The sequence below is a fragment of the Monodelphis domestica genome, chromosome 7 (genome assembly GCF_027887165.1).
Source record: "Monodelphis domestica isolate mMonDom1 chromosome 7, mMonDom1.pri, whole genome shotgun sequence".
In the NCBI taxonomy this organism is placed as follows: domain Eukaryota; kingdom Metazoa; phylum Chordata; class Mammalia; order Didelphimorphia; family Didelphidae; genus Monodelphis; species Monodelphis domestica.
The window spans coordinates 173224263-173246053 of NC_077233.1; the positions used below are offsets into that span (position 1 = coordinate 173224263).

A 21791-nucleotide genomic window follows, 5' to 3' on the forward strand; every position below is an offset into this window, starting at 1 on the left:
TTTTTGGATTTCGAGTTGAGAGAATGTCTATATTTCCTCTGGTTCTAAGTGGTTCACGCAGTTTTCTTTAAGATTTCTTGAAATAGAACGTCTAGGCTCTTTTGGGGGAGGTTATGGCATTCAGATAGCTCAATGATTCTTAATTTTTTCCCTCCATGGTCTATATTCCAAATCAGTTGTTTCTATTATGCAATATATTTTCTTCTACCAATCTTTTGATTTTGTTTAATATTTCTTGTTGCCTCTTGGAGTCACTGGCTTTTATTTAGTCCATTCTAATTTCTGAAGAGTCTGTTACTTGGGCAAGGTTTTGTACTTCTTGTGCCAAGCTGTTAATTCTCTTTTCAATTCATTCTTCCATAACTCTCATTTCTCTTCTAGTTTATTTCTCCAACATTCTAATTTCATTCAAAATGTTTTTTTCAATTCTTGCTTTATCTCTTGTAGGAATTCTAGTTGAGTTTTTGCCCAAGCTGGCTTTTTTTCACTGAGGCTTTGCTTTTAGATGTTTTGGAGTCACTCTCTTCTAAGTTTATGTCTTGAGCATTCCTGCTACCATAATAGGCCAATGGGTTAGGTATGTACTCTTGGAACAACCTAACCCTAAACACTGTAGTACTCTTTGCACAGCATGCTAACAATCCTATACCATCTGCAGTGACCACAGACCTCTCTGGCATATCTGTGCTGTCATGGGCAGGACAAAGGATTCACTGTGATTTTTTTCTGGTTTTCCCCATCAAGATGAAAGTCTGGCGCATTTTCAGTTTGGAATTTTGTGGCTGGGAGTTGTGCTCAGCCATGCCTTCACTTCATCTTTAGTTTTTTCAATGAATGAAAACCTGATTTCTTTCCTTCATACCTCCCAACCTCATTGAGAAGTAGGGGGCAGCTGAGTGGCTCAGTGAATTGAGAGCCAGAACTAGAGATGGAAGGTCCTAGGTTCAAATCTCACCTCAGACACTTCCCAGCTGTGTGACCCTGGGCAAGTCACTTAACTCCCCATTGCCTAGCCCTTGCCACTCTTCTGCATTGGAACCAATTAAAAAAGGGGGAGGGGGGGAATCCTTGCAATAAATATGCAAAGTCAAGCAAAGTAAATTCCTTTATTGGTATGGCCTGTTCCCTTTTTTGAACATAGGTGTGTTTCCTTGTCTGAAATGTTACAGCACCCATTTCCTTCTCTTCTATTCCTCAAACATCAGTGACCATAGTTCAATATTCATATCAACAAATCCACTGATGTTCAAATAAAAGAGGCCATTCCAATGAGAGAATTTATTTTGCTTGACTATGGTGATCCCACCAGTGTCCCTAAACCTTTAGAAATGTTGAGTCTTAGAAGGGATTTTTAACAACTTGACAGTCATATGAACAAATGTATAAATTAAATTTGCTTTATAAACGTCATGAAAAACCAGTTCACTGGGAGTCAAACATTCCCTTAAATAAAAGGTTTCTGAGCAGGAGTGCTCTCATTTTCCATGTCACCCAAGGCCACAACTGCTATGAGAGCAGATGGTGGAGGTAATTGGCTCTCAACTATAAACTCTGAGTCCTATCTTCCTTGATTGACCCAAGTGACAAAAGATGAACTCAGACCTTTAAGATAAAGCTTTTCCTTCCAAGAACCTAGAATAGCCTGAACTAATCTCTGAAGAATCCTCATGCTCCCTAAGGAGTTGAAGCACATTGTCCCCTGAAGAGAAGAACCACTTGCTCTGCTGGTCCCACTACGTTTTTGTTCAAACGGGTAGAATTTCTGATTGCCAAAGGGATGGTCTTAGCAAATGCTCTGAGCCCTGTGGAAACCAGTCCCTTGGCTCCATCCATGAACTCAGGCTGGTTTTCTTATGAATCCCATTGTCCCTCTTCTTTCTTTGGACCTATCCTTATCTTGACATGTAAGAATTTGGTGCAGGTAGGAGCTTGCTCCTAATGGGTCTGTGAATATGGGGGGATTATTATTGTTTGGATTATTAAAGGGGAAATAATTGTGTAATTAATTCCTAGATCCTAATCATTTGTTATAAAAGACTCCAAGATTAAAAGGTAAATCAACCTTTTTGGATGAGAGATGGAAATTCAAGAATCTAAGACCTCCACAAATTCCTGTCCCAAAGAAATTGTTCAACATATTTAAGTTAAATCCTTCTTTCCATACTTAATCTGATTCTTCTTGTGTCTCCTAAATTAAGATTATGAATGAATGAAAAAATGAATGAATGAAAGAAAAGCATTCACAAAATGATCACTATGTGCCAGGCACTGGGGATACAAATAGAAAATCAAGATAGCCTTTGCTCTCAAGGAACTCACATTCTAATTGGGGAAGATGATGCATAAAGGAAGATGCAGTCAAATGCAAAGGCCTTTAAGGTATGTTAGCATATCAGGGTCTAGAGCAGGGGTCCCCAAACTACGGCCTCTCAGGCCACATGCAGCCCCCTGAGGCCATTTATCCGGACCCCACCACACTTCCAGAAGAAGCACCTCTTTCATTGGTGGTCAGTGAGAGGAGCACTGTATGTGGTGGCACCGCAAAGCACAGCATCACTCACATACAGTACTGACATAATCCTTTGTGTGGCATCTTGTTCTGAGAGTAACTGAAGGAGAAGGAGGCGCCTCGAAAAGGATTATGTGGCTGCACAATGGAAGACATCAGCATGGTGACCGGTGATCTGGGGGAGGGGATTCCACACTGTGTATACTGCTGCCCAGTATAGCAGTGGCAGTGATGGGGCTGTGCAAGGTGTGACAGGCCCATCACAGCCAGCACTGCAGCCTCTGCTATCCCAGACAGTGGTTTACAGATTTGTTCATAGTTTTTTTATAGTCTGGCCCTTCAACGGTCTGAGGGACAGTGAACTGGCCCCCTGTGTAAAAAGTTTGGGGACCCCTGGTCTAAAGGGTATATCAGCAGAATCAATGGTAAGGCCCAGTAATCTTCCATCTTCCTGGAAGAGAAAAGTCTGGCTCAGCCATATTCCAAGGATCCAGCCTCAATAATGAGAATGAATAATGCTTACCTATGATGCTATGATCATCTCTTCAGCGGTATTAATCAGCTATGGGCACCACATTAAAAAAAAAAAACTCTTACCTCTTCCAAGATAATCTCAAGAGATTCATAATGTCAGATAACAATTGTCAAAATTTTTTTCTACATGTAGATGAAAAATAAATAAATAAGCTTAAATAATTTTAAGAACCATTACCTTCTGTTTTAGAATCAATATTGCTTATTGGTTCTAAGGCATAAAAGTGGTAAGGACTAGGCAATTGAGGTTAAGTGACTTGCCCAGGGTCATACAGTTAGGAAGTATCTGAGGTCAGATTTGAACCCAATGGTGATGGGACTTGAGATCTAGTCATGTGATCATTAGTTAAAGGAACTGGGGACGGTAGCCTGTAGAAAAAAAGATTTGAATGATGATAGAATGGACATGATAACTATCTTCATGTAGAAAGAATGTGCAAGTATCTGCCCTGTTTTTCTAGCCCCCAGAGGACATGAATAGAAGTTGCAAAAAGAAAGATTTAGACTACATAGGGGGGAAAATGTTCTAATAATTAGAGCAATTCAAAAATAAAAATGAACTTCCTTGAAAATAATATGTGGATTTGGGATCTTGGGAGCAGGTGGCTCAGTGGATTGAGAGCCAAGCCCAAAGATGGGAGGCACATCAAATCTGGCCTCAAATATTTTCTAGCTGTGTGACCCTGGGCAAGTCACTTAACACACCCTTTGCCTAATCCTAATCACTCTTCTGCCTTGGAATTGATATGTGGTATTGATTCTAGGATGGAAGGTAAAGAATAAAAGATAAAAGAAAAGAATATGTTCCCTCAACTAAAAGGCATCAGAAGAAATGCATCTAAAAATCTATGGGACATTATAGAGAGGATCTTTAGTCAGGCATGGGTTGAACTAAATGGCCTCTGAGGTTCTTTAACTGTTGAGTTGTATCAATGGTGGAAGTTTCACCACTCTTCTCAGAGTTATGAAATTAGCATCCCTTCCAAACTGTCCTTCACGTTTAGGCACAATAGCATAGTGTGTGTGTGTGTGTGTGTGTGGAGAGAGAGAGAAAGATCAAGATCACTCTTCACTAAGATTCCTCTGAGCCAAGGGCAGGAACGCATTAGGAGGTCAATGTGGGTTTTCCCCATCCTTTGCCTTAGTCATAGGAAATAATCCTTTTATGATTAACATGTGATCTTTTCTTGACACCTGCCTAACAGACTCCTCAGCTAGGGGAACTTCCCTTCCCCAGTTTCTGGCGTGGCCAGGTTTTTCTGTCTCTTGAATACATTCATTCTTGGCCCTTGAGGGACTAAAGGGTTAGCCAGATTGTTAGGTATCAGGTGCCTCCTGAAGCCTATCTTTTGGCCCTATCAGTCCCCCTCCCCCCCAGAACTATCATATGGAATGCCACTGATGCAAAAAAAGCAAAGGTATTTGAGAGCCGTGCATTCTGGGAAATGTGGGGTGGGCTATTACAAGCCAGAATAGAATGGAGACAAGAATTGACTAATTGACTTCTCACATCCCTTCCCACTCTAAGATTCTATAAGAAATCAGTAAGAAGTCTCTGAATAGTCAGATTGAACATGCAATGATCCAGTTGGTGCTAGATTTTATCTAATCCTCTTGACTATCTCTACTGACCCAGCCCTCACCCTGAGCCAGAAATCCAAGGGTGAGAACTTTGTTGTAGTATAGGGATAGTCTGTGGAGGGAATTGAATGATAGGCTAAGAAGACTGTACTTTATTCAGTAGGAAGCAGGGCACCATTTAAGATTGTTGAACAGGGTAGTAGCATCATCAGATATCCGCATTTTGGATACTTCCAAGATCTGTGATTTTATAATCATGAGAATAGAGTCAATATGGACCACATGCCAGCTAAGTGGATGATTTTCCCTCATTGCAATGATCAAAGAATTTGCCATCCAATGGCCATACTCCCAACAATAATGAAAATTTCTGAACTTAGACTAGTCCTCAGATAATAGACATATGCCACTGGAGTTCATCTTGGAAACAGTAGTCTACATTTACATAGCACTTTACAGTTTGTAAAGCCCTCTCTTCATAACTCCACTGAGAGATGTGTATCTATTTTCCAGTGGCTTAAGAAGGTTATATATACATATCTTGCCAGAGTTTACAAAACTGAAAGAGAAGGCTGAAATCTAAGTGTTCTGGCTCCAAGTCCAGTGCTTTTTTCTCTGTGATATCCAAGAAAAATTGACTTGGCTTTTGTGTATAGGATAAATTAGAAGGAAAAGAGATTTTAAGTTGGAGTCCAGTTAGAAGACTAGTATAATAGTTCCAAAGAGCATTTTGTTCATTAAAGACTTAATTGTTGAAGGTAAAAAAAAATAAAATAGCTAGTTCAAAACAGATTCCTCCAGAACTCAGTGATGGATTAGTGTTAAAATGTGTAAGAACTCAACACTTAAAGGCTTCATCCTGAATTTTTAATTGCTTAAAATGTCTAGAGAATTCCTAGATTAGCCCAATCCTCTCCTCCTCTGGACTCCCTGCCTTTACTGCTGCCCCCAAAAGCTTGAGATTTTTTCCCTAATGTCACCAGGACCATTTCCAAAGGACCAAGTATCACAGGGAGCCTTTCTTAGAGACAGAGTTGTACAAGGCTCTGGGATTAAAAATGAGTGGATCCTTCAGCTGTCTATAGTCATCTCATGCAATCTATAGGGAGAAACATAACCTCAGTAGGAAATGGGTTGTGGTTGACTCACATCTGAGCTTTGCACTTTAGACTTAAAGCAGTAGAAATATTCTTCAGCTTCTTGTTTGATAAGCACCTTCTAAAGGACATTTTACTATATTAGAAAGAACGCTGTCTCTGGAGCCAGAGAACTTGTGTTCAAATCATGTCCCCAACCATTATCTCCCAGATCTGTCAGTATTCTGCTAAGGGTGCTGGGTTAGGAGGCAGGAGGACTACATGTTAGTCCTTATGCTGACTCAAATTGTTCCATGACATCAGATAGATTCCTTTGCTTCTCTGTATCATATCCTCAACCATCTGCCTTTTTCCTTTCTTCCCTTCCTCTCATCTTTTCTCCTTGTTTGGTAAGTAAGGACTGTTTCATTGTTTTTATTGCCAAAGCCATAGGTAAGATTCAAAAGTTAGTAACTGTACTCTGTCTCTGGGAAGGAAGGCGTTGCATCATGATGACTATGACACAGAGTCATTTGGAGATTACTTTTCAGAAAAGGGTCAAGGAGACCCATAAGAAAGCCTACCCCCAAACTGAGCAGCAAATGTGTCACCCAGCTCAACAGGCCCAGCCAGAAGCCCACATGCTGATCCAATGACCAAAGTAGAATACCTTCTCAATTCAAGTTTACAAATATGTATTAAGCAACCTCTACGTAGTGAACTGACAGATACTGTGACTGTAGTCACAGTCTCAGTGTTCCCAGGAACTCTCCTGTACTGTAATACTTTCAAGAGCAAATACCTAGTTAATAGAGGAATTCCTCAACGAAATCTCTCATTGGTTCCCCCAAAAGACAAATGCAGAGGGTATTGTATAAACACTGGTTTTGAAAAACTAGATACAGTCAAATGTCCTCAAAGTACTTGATATCTGCAATCTAGTTGGGAGAGCCATGGAATAGAACAAATAAATAAGTCTAAAGTAAGTTAGGAAATATATGTAAGAGTAACAAGTGAGATTTAACAAGGAAAAAATCACTTCTAGCTGAGGCAATCAGAGAAGGCTTCCTGAAGAAGGTGATGTCTCAGCTAGACTCTGAAAGAAAGAAAGAATTTCATAAGGTAGAATTGTAGGGGGAAATCATTCCAGGCAATGAGAGACAATGGGTAGAAAGGTATGGAGGTGATGAGAAAAGGCAGATTGATAAGGAAGGTTTTCTCATGTGCTCCATTGTTGCTCTACTATGTATGTGCCTGTCCTTCTGAATTGTAAGAATTTGGGTCACCTGTCTACCAGTGGGATACTCAGTGGGTTCTCCTATTTGACTAGAATGCTGAATAAACAAAGAATAAGGCTGAAAAAGGTATATTACAGTCATACTGTAAAGGGTCTTGAGGTCTAGACTGAAAGTTTCTATTCTTTCTTAAGAGATACAGGAGCCACTGAAGGTTTTAGAGTAGGGATTCTTAACATCGGTGTGTGTCATAGATCTATTAAGTAGCATTTATTTTATCTCCCTCCAATCTTCTCCCTCCCCCAGTGAGAAAAAAAAAGAAAAAAACTTACAACAAATATGCATAGTCAAGTAAAAAACAAAATTCCTACATTCTCCATAACCATGTCTAAAAATGTATGCCTTATTCTACATCTTGAGTTCATTATCTCTCTGTCAGAAAATGAGTAGCATGGTGTGTCATTGGTCCTCTAGAATACTGGTCAATCATCCCATGGATGAGTCTTAAAGTTGTTTGTTTTTATGGTGGTAGTGTTATATTATTATATAGTATTATATGTGTTAGTATGATATAGTATAATATTTTATAGTATAAATTGTTTTGGTTCTGCTCACTTTACTATGCATCAGTTCACATAAGTCTTCTTAGGTTTCTCAGAAACCACCCTCTTCATTGCTTTTTTATTTCTTTTTTTAATCCTTACCTTCCATCTTAGAATTAATACTGCATATTGGTTCCAAGGTAGAAGACCGGTATGGGCTAGGCAATGAGAGTTAAGTGACTTGCTCAGAGTCACATAGCAAGTAAGTGCCGAAGGCTAGATTTGAACCCTGGACCTACTGTCTTTAGGTCTGGATCTCTATGCATTTAGCCACCCAGCTGCCCCCACCTTCATTGTTTCTTACAACACAATAATATTACATTATATACATATGCTAGCACTTGTTTCATTATTCCCTGATAGGTGGGTAAAGTAATGTTTTTCAATATATAAAATAAGGCACATGGGATTACCAAGGAAACCAATTATATTGAAATTCAGTTATCACAATATTTGAAGTCAGAGAGATACAGAGACATTCCCAGATCCCAGATTAAAAGACTGATGGAGATGGGGATGCAATGTAGCCTGCATATGGTCAAATTAGCCTAAGAACGACATGAAGGATGGAATGGTGGCTGCAGAGATAAGATGCACAGGAAACCAGTGAGGAGGAAATGGCAAAAATCTAGGCAGGAAGCAATGAAGACCTAAAGGTAGTGGGAGGCAGTGTAGAAAAACTGAGGAGTTGAGAGGAGCCCCCCAGACCCCCAGGGCGGTCTCTGAAGTCAGGGTCCAAGAAACCTTCTTCCTGGGCAGAGCTCACCTTGGGAGGGTCTGTGGTTGGCCTTCATCATCCTCATCCTTGTCCCTTTCCCAGGCCTGCCTTCGCTCCTGCTTCCAAGAACACATGATTGAGAACTGTGGCTGTGGTCACTACTTGTATCCCCTTCCTAAGGGGGAGAAATACTGCAACAACCAAGACTTTCCTGACTGGGGTGAGTGTTCGAGTCCTAGATGGTAGCAATGCCTGCCTCTGGACCTGGGTTTGCAACTGCGTCTCACAGGCTTCTGGGTACATAACTAGTGAAGGAGGCCCTTAGGTTGACTCAAATTGATCAAATTGGAGACCTAGTCTGATTCAGTTTCAAGGAAATTCAGAATACATGTGCTGTTTGTAATGTGCTAGAATTCCTATAATTCTGTCTGTCCTGAACCATACTCCATTGGATGTATGAACCCAGGGCTGTCCATGTTTGCAATGTGGAGGAAGAGAGGTGAAGAAGACCTCTGTCCTAGAAACAACTCTAAGGCAGAAGGGCAGGCGAGGGCTAGGCATCTGGGATGAAGTGACTTGCCCAGGGTCACACAGCCAGGAAGTATCCGAGGCCAGATTTAAATTCAGGACCCCCTGTCTCCATGTCTGGCTCTCTATCCACTGAGCCACCCAGCTGCTACCCCTTTGATCCTGATTTTTTTTAAACCCTTACCTTCCATCATGGGATCAATACAATGAATTAGTTCCAAGGCAGAAGAGCAGTAAGGGCTAGGCAAAGTGACTTGTCCAGGGGCACACAACTAGGAAATATCTGAGGCCTGATTTAAATCTAGGACCTCCTGTCTCTAAGCCTGGCTCTCTATTCACTAAGCCACCCAGCTGTCCCTTTGATGCTGCCCCTTTTTAAAAAAATGTTTTCAAACTCTTAACCTTCTGTCTTAGAATCAATACAAAGTTTGGTTCCAAAGCAGAAGGGCGGGCAGTAAGGGCAAGATTCAGATTTGTTCTCCCAGGGCTGTGGCAAAGCCTCTTCATTGAATAGATTTTACCTGGATTTGTGATCCAGAATCCAGCACCTAAATAAATGCATTCCCAGGAAAAGAAGTCTACATCTCCATGTGGTCATGTTATTAGAGAGAAGAGAAGTTCTGTGTGTCCCAGACACTATTCTGTTGGGTTTCTGAACCCATGGTTGTCCATCCTGGCCCAAAACAATGTCCAACATATCAAGTTAAATGGTAATTCAATTCAGCCTGTTTCTAAAGCCAGTTTAATCAGGCTCTGGGCAGCCCTGGGCCATCCTTGGGGAAAGCCATTCTGTACTGGAGCCAGCAAACTAGCTTAAACCTCTCCTCCCAAGTCCCAGCCTACACCTCTCATACTGGGAATAGCAGCCTCCTTTCTATGCCTAAAACTATTGTCCCTGGGAATAATCCAAGTGGCCTAGGTGAAGATGTGCTGGATTTGGAGCTGGGAAGAGCTGTGTTCAAATTTCACAGTAGCTGGCTGGCTGACTCTGGGCAAGAATCCAAACCTGTTTCCTCATCTATAAATGGAGACAATGGTACTTGCTTCTCAGGCTGACTAGGAGGCCCACTATAAACTTTAAAGTGCTCTCTAAATGTTACCTGTTATTGTTGGTCTCCCACACAATACCTGGCTGAGGTTTTTTTGTAATAGTTCAATCATTTTCAGACCTGTCTGACTCTTCATGACTCCATTTTCTTGGCAAAGATACTGGAATAGTTTGCCATTTCCTTCTCCATCTCATTTTACAGATAAGGAAACTGAGGCAAACAGGGTGCCATGACTTGCCCAGAATCGTGCAGGTAGTAAGAGTCTGTGAGCAGACACTTCAAAATCTGAGGCAAAGATCTTCATTAAGTAGCAACCAGCCACCAAGGCCTCCTTATTTGCTCAAGGGAAGTACTTTAACTTGGACAAAGGTCTATTCTACTTTCATTTCAGTTCAGTTCCAAATGTTCTTCATGGAGGTCTCCAATTTGGCAACTGGGAGGTGCAGTGGATAGGTCCAAAAGACCCAAGTTCAAATCCAGCCTAAGGCAATTACTATCTATGTGATCCAGGGCAAGTCACTTCACCTCTGTCTGCCTCAGTTTCCTCATCTATAAAATGTGGATGATTGGTACAAGGATAAATGAGATGCTTTAAAGAATACATAATTTAGAGCCATATAATTGCTAGCTATTGTGCTAACAATTATTTTTTCATCAGGGTCCTGTGCTAGACCATGGGAAGGATACAGAGGCCTACATGACCTTGATCCTGTGGAATTTGACATTCATGCTTCTGGCTTTCAAAATGGCTCAAGGCAGACTTCAGTCCACTGCCTTGGACTCCTCATGACATTGCCACTAAATGTCAGGGCAGGGAAGGGCCAAGCTCATCCTAGGTTCTTCAGTTTAGCCTATTTAACTGTCTTTCAGCCCCTCCACCCAAATCCTTCCCATCCATCCATCCATCCATCAGCACAGATTTAGTAAGTGCCTGCTCTGTGCCAGGCACAGCACAGCAAAGCAAAAAAAATAAAATAAAATGTTTTTAATCCCACATATATACAGATACACAGAATAAAATCAAAAGAAATGCAAAGGAGTTTTTTTTTCCAACGTGCAGCAGTTTTTAATGTTCCAACTCAATCGCCTCAATACATCCAATAATCAGAAAAGGCACCTGTTTTTAAATACAAATTAAAATAATCGTGACCACTGAAGGAGGGAAGACACTAGCCATTGGGGAAGGATCAGGCCCACCTTGTCCTGAACAGACCACTCACTGCCGGCCTCCCAGGAAGCTCCCCCAAGTCCTCCCCCCTTCTCTCGTTCCTCAACGACTCCTTTGGTTTGTCCAAACAGCATACTGCTACTCGGACCTCCGCATGAGTGTGCACCAGAGAGAAACCTGCATCAGCGGCTGTAAGGAATCCTGCAAGTGAGTACCTGGAAGATGGGAGATCAGTGAAGCACAACCCAGGAATGACTCGATTCCTGGGGTGAGGAAGGGCCTAGAAGTGTCTTGCTGTCAATAAGCATTTATCCTGCACCTACTGGGTGCAAAGGATGATTTGAGGATGGTTTATGAGATAATAATCCCAGCCTTCATGGAGCTTAGAGTCTAGTAAAGGAAATCACACACTCATGAGTAATGACAAGACCCAATAACACGTGAGGGCAGAAGAGAGATGTTATCAAAATGCTGTCTGAGCCTGGGCTGGGCTGGGAGAGGGACGGGACAGAGGGCATTACTGACTGGGGGGAAGGGAGGAACCCTAGATTCACCAGCACCCTTGTCTCTTCCAGTGATACCCAGTATAAGATGACTATCTCCATGGCTGACTGGCCATCCGAGGCCTCTGAGGTAAAGGAATTAAAATTGTTGGGCTCTGCCTTCATCACTTGCTGGGGCATCATTTAACTGCTGTGGCTACTGACTTATAAGTGATAGAGATGCTCTTCAAGAAGGGTTTGATCAAATGTAATGGCCTTTTCTACTAGCAGCGATGCCATGATCCAGGACACTTCTGAGGGACTTATGGGAAAGAACACTATCTACATCCAGAGAAAGAACTGTGGGAGTAGAAACACAAGAAAAACAACTGCTTGATCACATGGGTCAATGGGAACATGAGTGGGGATGTAGACTGTAAGCAATTATCCTAGTGCAATTATTATCAATAATATGGAAATGGATCTTGATCAATGACACATGTAATACCCAGTGGAGTTGCGCATTGGCTATGAGAGGGGGATGGAGGAAGGGGAGGGAGAGATCATGAATCGTGTAACCATGGAAAAATATTCTAAATTAACTAATTAAATAAAATTTTCTAAGAAGAAGAAGAGGAAGAAGAAGAAGAAGAAGAGTTTGAATAGGGAAGGACAGCTAGGTAGAGCAATGGTTAGAGTGCTCAGTCTGGAGTCAGGAAGACTTATTTATCTTCCTAAGTTCAAATCTGGCCTCAGACATTTACTAGTTGTGTGACCCTGAGGCAGTCATTTAACCCTGTTTGCCTAAAAATTACAATTAAAAAAAAGATAAAGTTTTGAATAAAGTAATAAATGATAGGTCCTTGTTTTTTTTTTTAAACTCTTACCTTGTGTTTTAGAATCAGTACCATGTATTGTTTCCAAGGCAGAAGAGTGGTAAGGGCTAGGCAATGGGGGTTAAGTGACTTGCCCAGTAGAAATTATTGGGATATGCTGATGCATCTGTCCTTCAATGGGTTGGACACCCTGCTTGCCTTAATCTCAGATAGGAAATAAGGAGGAATAGATAGATGGAGGCAAAAAAAATCATCATGACTTGATAGCAAGGTGGTCTCCATATCATTTCTCTTGGTCAGCACACCCCTCATTAAAGTGCCCTAGATCTGAAATTAGAGGCAGCCAAATGGTTCAGTGGTTAGAGTACTGGGCCTGAAGTTAGGAACACTTGAGTTCAAATCCAACCTCAAACACTTACTACCTGTGTGACCCTGGGCAAGTCACATAACCTCCATTTTCTTAATCTGTTGGAAAAGGAAATGGTGAACCAAAATATGGTTCACAGGATTACAAAGAATCAGACATGCCTGACTAAGAAGACCCAAAATACCCCTTTCCTAGCTATCTCTTACTTCCCTGATGTCCTTCTAGGCTCAATTCAAGTCCCACCTACTCCAAAAGGCCTTTTCCAGTGACTCCCAGCTACTGCTGCAATATTATCTTTCATCTCCTCTGTATATTTTTTATTTGTGCTGTTATTAACAAGCTGTCTCCCTCATTAAAATGTAAGCTCCTTAAGGACAGGAACTTTGTTTTTGTCTCTCTTTGTATCCTCGTGGCTTAGCACAGCATTTGGCAAATAGTAAGCACCTATTTAAGTGTCTGATTTTTAAAAGACTTGTGTCAGGAGCAACTAGGTGGCTCAGTAGAGAGCTAGATCTGGAGATGGGAAGTCCTGGGTTCAAATCTGTCCTGAGATACTTCCCAGCTGTGTGATCCTGGCCAAGTCACTTGACCCCCATTGCCTAACCCTTACCACTCTTCTGCCTTAGAGCCAATACCAACATTGATTCTAAGACAGAAGGTAAGAGTGAAAAAAGTACCTGTAATCCCCAGACACTGTTGATATATTGGAAGTGCTTTGGGCTTGAGAGGAGTCATGCTGTCTTTGGTTTCAGGACTGGATTTTCCATGTGTTGTCCTATGAACGTGACAAAACCACCAACCTGACCATCGACAGGTAAGTATTATCACTGTCAGGGAAGAATTCTAGGATCCTAGAGCCTTCCAAAGGAAGGCTCTTCAAAGTAAAATGAAACTTAAAGGCATCTGTGTAGAAATCTCTCCCCTCCTGTCCTTTCTCCATTGCCTGAAACTCTTGATTAGAATGAGTTTTTTGAGTTAAAGCAGTATCCTCAGGAAAGTCTCTTTAAAACACACATGTACGAAGGAGAGGACCTCTCAGAGGGATCCTGAGAACATTGGCTGGCCAGAAAAGGGCTCAACACAATAAGTAGCCAAAGAGGAAGCAACTAAGATTAATTTGGGCAGAGGCCAAGAATCACTCTTCAAAGGAGCTTTAGGGACCAGCCTCCTTTGTAGACACTGATCACTGCGGAAGCTGGGCCTTCTGTAGAACTTCAGCATAGTCAAAAAACCAAGGACGGAACCTGGATCCATCAAGAGAGCCCCCAAGGGCCACTGCGTCCTGTGGCACAAGCGAGGAGGCAGAGTTCTGTAGCTTAGATCACCTTCAGGAGGCTGCCGATATTTCTGCCACTGCAATAGGAGGAATGTAGTTAGGACCATCACTCCTTGCCCCAAGGTTATGCAGAGGTTGACCCCCATCCCTGTCTCTGGATTAGGGCAAGACCACCAAGCACAAAGACCAGAAAAGAGATAGAAGTTAAAACCAAACCTAGAATCTGTAGCTGATCCAATGAAGCTGGTTCAAGCTTGACTTCTCCTCCAACCCAACTCTGTGAATTCCAAAGGGGGAGTGGGAGGGGAAAGACAACTCTGAGCTCTAGGGAGGTCTAGTGGTTGACATCCAGGAAGTGGTATCAATAAGAGAAGATTTATGAAATCAGGGCAAGGAAGGAGAGCATATGATGCCTAGGGCTTCTGGGAAGGGTAAAGGCAACAAGCTGGTGGCCCTCAGTGGGCACAACATCACACCCACCCTTAGGAACAGAGTACGCTGCAAGGACCCACCAGAGCAGTGAAGGGACGGCCTCGGTATCTTCCTCCTTTTCAGCCCCCTCCCTCATCCTTCTATATAGGACTTGACTAGCGATACCTTATCTGAAAGGAAAAGTCGTTCTTCCCAGCTTTGCCTCTCACCAAGCCCCTGGCCTCAGACTACCTCATCATCACAGGCACTCTTTTATCCACAGGAAAGGGATTGTCAAGCTCAACATTTACTTCCAAGAATTCAACTACCGGACATTTGCTGAGTCAGCAACAAACAATGTGAGTTGTAAAACCCCAAGACCCCCTAGCATCAGACTTCTTGATTCTGGGTGAGTCAGAGACCTTGGAGCCCTGAAGGACATAGTCACAGACACCCCTTCCACCTCTCTCACCAAGTACGGCCAGGCCATTGGAGTTGGGATCATATAATCTTAGGTATCAATTGGAAATGGACTTTGGAAGCCAACCCAGTCCTATCCCTTCATTTTACAGATGGGGAAACCAAGTCCCAGAGCAGTTAAGTGACATGATAAAGGTAGAACCAGAGTTCAAACTTAGGTCTTTTGACTCTAAAGTCAAAGCTTTTTCTACTATATCAGACAGAAACTCAGATTTTAAGTTTGTAAGGAGATAAAAGGCCTAAAAAAGGACAAGGATATATTCTGGAAATCACCTGTAGATCATTTCCTGTGTCAGATTAGCCCGTTAAGCAGTCTTGGTCCTAAAGCCTAGAGATTTCTTTCAAGTTCTCCCTAATGACCCACAGAACATCCTGCTCTAAGACCCTGCCCTGCCCTGTCCAGCAGGAGTTGGGGCGTGGGGGGTTGGGAATGATCCAGAAGTCTCCCCAGGTTCTGGTGGGTTTCTATGGGAGCCTTTATCCTCAGACTGTCTTCTCCTCCAGATGGTGTGGTTACTGTCCAATCTGGGTGGCCAGTTTGGGTTCTGGATGGGCGGCTCAGTACTGTGCATCATCGAGTTTGGTGAGATCATCATCGACTGTATTTGGATCACCATTATCAAGCTGGTGGCTTGGGCCAAGGGTCTGAAGCAGCGGCGGGCCCAGGCCCGCTATGATGGCCCACCGCCCACAGTGGCTGAGCTAGTGGAGGCACACACCAACTTTGGCTTCCAGTCTGACACCGAAAATGTCACCGACCCACACGTGCCCAAGAACTACCCAGAGGAGCAGGGCCCGCCCATCCCGGGCACCCCACCTCCCAACTATGACTCCTTGCGCCTCCAGCCCCTCGATGTCATTGAGTCAGATAATGAGGGAGATGCCATCTAATCTCTTGGCCTTCTCTCGCAACATCCTGAGGGATGGGAAAGAAGAAAATCACTTCAATGTTCCACTTGGTATCTGCTCACTCTGCCGTCAGTGTCCACTTTGGCTGGACAGAAGAACAGGCCAAGAGTCATTCCCTGAATGTCTTTATCCTGCTCCAGAGCCTAGATTTTACCAACTTCCTCTTCATTTACAGAGTCTTCAGTTCCTTCTTCCCTTGTCTCACTTCCCTTGGTACCTGCACCGGGTTGAAATCCATACCGGTCTGTGGGAATGTGAGAAAGTGATCATATTATAAGAGCCTCCTAACTTCTGGAGGAATAGCACTTGGCTCTGCGGGTTCCACAATTGATGGGATCAGATCCCAGGTTTAAAACTAGAAGGATCCTTAGAGGCTACCTTGTCCAACTATCTCATCTTACAGATGCGGAAACTGAGACCCGAGGGAGTTAAGTAATGCCTGAGGTCACAAAGGAAATAAATGGTAGAGCTGTAATTTGAACCTGGGTCCTCCTGACACGTTGTTCTTTCTATAGTCACAATCACAGTCAGACTTCTGACCCTGATATTCAGCTCACAGGAAGAACAAAGTAATTTGGCCCCTAATCGTGTGCTTTGGCATAGTCTCATAGTGTCCTACCCTGTCAGATAGCCCTGGCCAGTGAGCCATCTTGTCGTAAGAGATTCATTCCCTGGATTAGAAATACCCAGGCCAATGGATTTCAAATCTGGCCTCAAATAGTCCCTAGCTGTGTGACCCTGGGCAAGTCACTTAACCTCCATTGCCTAGCCCTTACTGCTCTTCTGCCTTGGAACCAATAGCTGTGTATTGACTCTAAGACAGAAGGAAAGGGTTTTAAAAAAGCCAGGGAGGCAGGCCCTAGAAGATCCTGTTCTCAGATGCCCCTTTCTACCTCCCAGGTGGTCATGTGCACACATGAAGACAGGACCTCTATTCTTATTCAGTAAGTGAAAGGAGAAGCTAGAAGAGTGATCCCAGCATCACCTCTGCCCAAGCACCCAGAGATACTTTCTCTCCCATAGCCAATGATTTGACAGTCCAGAGGCTGGATAAACGTAGATCTGGGAGTTGTATGTGTAACGGTTTGCTTATTCAGAATTTTTAAAATGATGATTTTTTTTTCCATTTCTGAAGTGATTGGCAGCTTAGTGGATGTGTACTCGGGCTTTCAAGGGCCCCAATGTGGAGGATTTAGGGTGAGTGGACACACGCAGAATTTGCAAGAATAGCGGAGTTCCTGCTTAATAACAGAGCTGAGAATGTCTCTCAGTCTGTCTCTTTCTCTCTCTCTCTCACTCTACCAAAAAGGATCAGCACTGGCTCTGCAATTTGCAATTTAGAATCTTAGAGTTGCCTGGGGCACTGGGAAGGTGGGTGACTTGACCAGGGTTAGAGTCAGTGGCAGGACTTGAACCCAGGTCTGTCAGACAATAAAGCAAACTTTGAGCCTATTACAACACAGTGCCTTTCTCTGTTTTCTAATGGGGTGGGGGTGAAGGAGGAGAACCAACTTTCACTGTGTCCTGTGCCCTTCTTTGCCAGTGATCCCTAACAGCCCACTTCCAGAGAACTTCCCTGAGCAATACCTTGTATGGAGAAGGGTTAGGGCACTTCCTGGACTGCTTCTTCCCAATAACCTGACCCTTTCTAGCCTGACCCTCTCTCTCCCCACATTTCCCTAATAGCTCTCAGGGCAGGAAGAAAAGAAGCTTAAGCTTCAGCTTTCCTAGATGGGCTCCACTTTATAGCATTTGCTTTCCTGCCAGCACATGCCAGTTAATCTGTCCTGGAGGCAAACACACATCTCCCATAAAGCGCCAAGCTGGAGGGGTGCGTCTATAACTCCCTGTCCCCTCCATCATCACCCATGCAAACACCAGCTGGCATGACCCAAATAGATTGGCTGAAGCTGAGCAATAAAGAAAGGGTAGCTCCAAGTGGAAAAGGCCACCTGCAGGCTATTCTTCCCAGGGTAGTCCAGAAGATGCCACCTGAGCCCTGAGCTCCTCCCAATCCCATAGGCTAATTGATCTCCAATCACTGGCCTGGGTTAAAACTCCCTTGCACTTTCCCCAGAGATCTAACTAAGAAGGAGCCATGAGAGCTTAGTCCTAGGGCAGAAAAACTAAAGAATTTGGGAGTACTATTCCAAGGTATATTTCTCTCCCTTTTCCCAATCATCAGAGAGTTCATGCCATGCCAGAATCTTCTTCCTCCCCCGTAATAGAAACCTCTTAGTGTTTATTCTTCCAGTAGCCTCATCCTTGGTCCTGACCACACTGCTCCTATCCATTTCCCTCTCCTAATAGAAACCAGTCCTTCCACAGTATAGGAAACTTTCCTCCAGCACAGGTTTCCTTCCCCAACCCCTACCTTGAACCTCAGGTAAGCCTTCCCATCCTTTTGCCCCAGGTTCAAAAATTACTCGTTAGAATTCTGCTTTTCCTCTCTTCCCTCCAAGCTCAGAGTTAAAGAAGTTCTAGTAAGGAGGTTTGGTAACAAAAAGGATCAGATGACTTTGTACACATACAAGAAGATTCTCTTCCCTGGCTGAAGACCTCTAACATACTGACCCCTCACTAGCCAGATATCTCTCAAAGTTCCATCATTCATCACATCTCACACACACACACACACACACACACACACACACACACACACACAGACACCACTCCCTTGTGTTGGCATGGAGTATTCTACTTTCCAAGCATTGCTGTATCTGGCATCTCACTTTGTCATCACAACATTGTTAGGCAGGGATGGGATCGTTATCCCACTCACAGAAAAGAGGCCTTAAAATCACACCTTAGTGATAGGAGTCAGGTCTCGAACCCAGGTCCCTCAGGTACCAGAATGTGGATGGCTTGGGGCAAATCCACCTCATTATTTGGACCCCGATGATGGTGGATCAGTGCTATCACTGAATGTGAAGACTGGAACACTGTCCTAACTGCTACCTAAACAGAAGAGACTGCCTCATCACCAGTGGAAATGAGATATTAAGTGAAGAAATGATCGTTGTCACACTGATCTCAGTCTAAGAAGAAACAATCTTGTCCAGAGATAAGGGTCTGGAGATTTGAGGTTGGGTAGAGGGATGCACGGGAATCTCCAATAGAAAGTTGGGGCTCTCTAGCTGATGACTCCAGTGGGAAAGAGTTGTAGAAAAAGAGTGAGTAAAGAAAGAAGAAAGGACCCAGCATGAGAGGGATAGGGAACGTAGGGAAGGAGCTAGGGCTTTAGGCCACAATTGAAACATTAAAAGCAGGGACAAGAGAAAGGAGAAGACAAGAGAGAAATCTTGATATGAGCAGGTCCAAGATGGGCTCTCCAAGAAGGAAGATGTAGCTCAAGGAAACTAAGAAAAGAATATTCTGAGTGATGGCTAGCCAAGGTTCACAGGACCATTAGTTTAGGAACGAAAGGATTCTTACCCACTAGAGTCACCAGCCAGGTTGTTGGCTGCAGGGGCTAGGCTGGTCCAGAAAGAAAGGGATCTAACTAAGAATCAACGCTGCGGAGAACAACCTGGAAGTGGAAGTAGGATAAACTATCAGCGATGAACAGCCCAAGTGTCAGGCCAATAGAGCAGCCCAAGGAGAAAGGGGGAATGGAACCCACCGAGAGAGTAATGCTTGGGAAAATGCCTTACAGTCAAGTGAGAGACAAGCCTGAGAGCAGCAAGCTCTGTTTCACTCAAGTTGTATGTATAATCTGTTCCTTTAGATTCTCTCTCCCTGTAATAAAGAGATGTGCACATTACCGTGCTTGGCTTGACTGGCTTCTGCAGGGGCCACTATATGGTGGACAGGAAGACACTCCCCAGGGAAAGAAGAGGCCACAGCCCTTGGGAAGAGGGGTGCCCTTCCCCACTGATCTCATGAAAGCCAGCTGGGTAGGTTTCTCTTTAAAGGCTGCTCCAATTGTTACAAAGTCTTTGCTTTTCCTTATACTTACCCTAAATCTGCCTCTGTAGCCTCCGAACATTGCCCCCAGTTAAGCCCTCTTGGTGGGGTGAGTCTTTTCGACCCGATTGCCTATTAACTAGCTGACTAGAATGTCCTGGCTCTGACAAGTTATGAGTTGGGCAACCATGGGCAGATCACTCATCCACTCTGCTTCCATTTCTTCATATGTGAAATGGTGATAATACTTGCCCTATGCTGTCTGAGAATATTGGGCAAGGAGGCAGCTGGGTGGCTCAGTGGGTTGAGAGCCTGACTTAGAGATGAGAGGTTCTGGGTTCAAATCTGACCTCAGATACTTCCTAGCTGTTTGGCCCTGGGCAAATCACTTTTTTTAAACACTTTCCACATTAGAATCCATACTGTGTATTGGCTCCAAGGCAGAAGAGTGGTAAGGGCTAGGCAATGAAGGTTAAGTGACTTGCCCAAGGTCACATAGCTGGGAAGTATCTGAGACCATATTTGAAACCAGGACCTCCCATATCTAGGCCTGACTCTCAATCCACTGAGCCACCCAGCTGCCCCCACTTAAACCTCATTACCTCGCTCTTAGCACTCTTCTGCCTTGGAAACAACACATAGTAGTGATTCTAAGATGGAAGATAAGGGTTAAAACAAAAAGAGTAGTGGGCATTTCCATTCTGTAGTAGCCATCCAGGTTGCCAAAGTTCCTCCCAGCTCCCTAAAGCTAGGGAGCTCCCTAAAGTAGGAAGTTCCCTTCACCCTAGAGATCATTCCTCTCTTGGATTTTAGGCTGTTCCTACACAGAAATTGTAAGTAACCCTCCTTTGCCCAGCCAGAAGACTCTGTGGCTATATAACCTCTGTAAGCCATGCCCACACACGGCCCTTTTTTCACACGGGACAAGCCAAGTGGATAAAGAGAACCTATTGTCAAAACTATGCTTTACAGTTTGACAAGACAGTTGGTCCAAATTTGCACAGACTGTTACCTAACTGGTCTATGAGTTCAGTTTCATATCCTATAAATGCTTTGATCTTTTGGTCTATATTTTCTGTTTCTTTTGAATGGACACCATAAAGGAGGAGGGGTGCAGCCCTGTGATTAGATTAGCAACTCATCTATAAATGACAGTCTTGGATGGTTCCTAGAGTACCCTGAAGGCAGCTAGGTGGCACAGTGGATAGAGCCTAGGGTTTAGGACTCCTCTTCCTGAATTCAAATCTGGCCTCAGACACTGACTAGCTGAGTGACCCTGGGCAAGTCACTTAATCCTGTTTGCCTCAGCTTTATCAGCTGTAAAATGAGCTGGAGAAGGAAATGGCAGACCACTCCCAAATTTTTGCCAAGAAAGCCCCAAAGGGTGTCACAGGAGTTGGAAACAACTGACCAGCCCACTGACAGATTCTAAGAATTGGCCTTAGTCACCTCGCCAGTATGTCAGAAGTAAAGTAGTTCTGCCTGACTCCTGAGCCACACCAACCTAACTCAGCTAACATTTATATAGTGACTGAGAGCTTGCAAAGCAATTTAAATTAACTCATTTGGGCAATACAAACTAAGCTCTGAGGTAAGTATTTCAGGGATCGTTCTCTCCATTTTACAAGGAAGGGAACTAAGGCTGAGGGAGATAAAGTCACTCACCAGTGTTACCTTGCTAGTGCCAAAGTAGGATTTGAACCCAGGTCTTTCTGCCTCCAACTCCAATACTATTACCCATTAAGCCCTACCGCCTGTCTAGCATAAAATAGAATACAAAACAGATATAATAAAATAATAGAAAATATAGCATAAAGCAGATATACATTACACAACTACATGTATACATGAATTATTTACCCATCCCCAAACTAAACTTCTACAAGCAGCTTTTTACAACAATAATAAAACATTTTTTAAATGATGCAACTTCTAAGAACCAAATATGCTCCCCTGTTAATGGTGCCTCTGGGAAGAAGCCAAGATGAGCGAGGGAGATGGAGCATGAGGCGCAGCAGGGAGGTTAAAGACGGAAGAGGGGAGAAGATGAGGGTCAGACTATTCACAAATAAAACAAACTTCCACTTCAGAAGGGGATCATAAAGGAGAAAAGGGAAGAAGTAG

General features: G+C 43.5%; 1 protein-coding gene across 2 annotated transcripts in view; it reads left to right on the top strand.

Annotated features, from left to right (window-relative positions):
- SCNN1B (sodium channel epithelial 1 subunit beta) overlaps positions 1–17219 on the top strand; it is a 93494-nt gene extending 76275 nt beyond the window's left edge. For both annotated transcript variants that reach the window (XM_056806080.1, XM_001377767.5), the window contains exons 8-13: positions 8358–8475; positions 11132–11207; positions 11576–11633; positions 13438–13499; positions 14656–14731; positions 15357–17219. In XM_056806080.1, coding sequence (XP_056662058.1) covers positions 8358–8475; positions 11132–11207; positions 11576–11633; positions 13438–13499; positions 14656–14731; positions 15357–15743 — 777 coding nt within the window. In that variant the 3' untranslated portion in view covers positions 15744–17219. The remainder of the gene's footprint in view (positions 1–8357; positions 8476–11131; positions 11208–11575; positions 11634–13437; positions 13500–14655; positions 14732–15356) is intronic.
- Positions 17220–21791: the final 4572 nt, after the last annotated feature.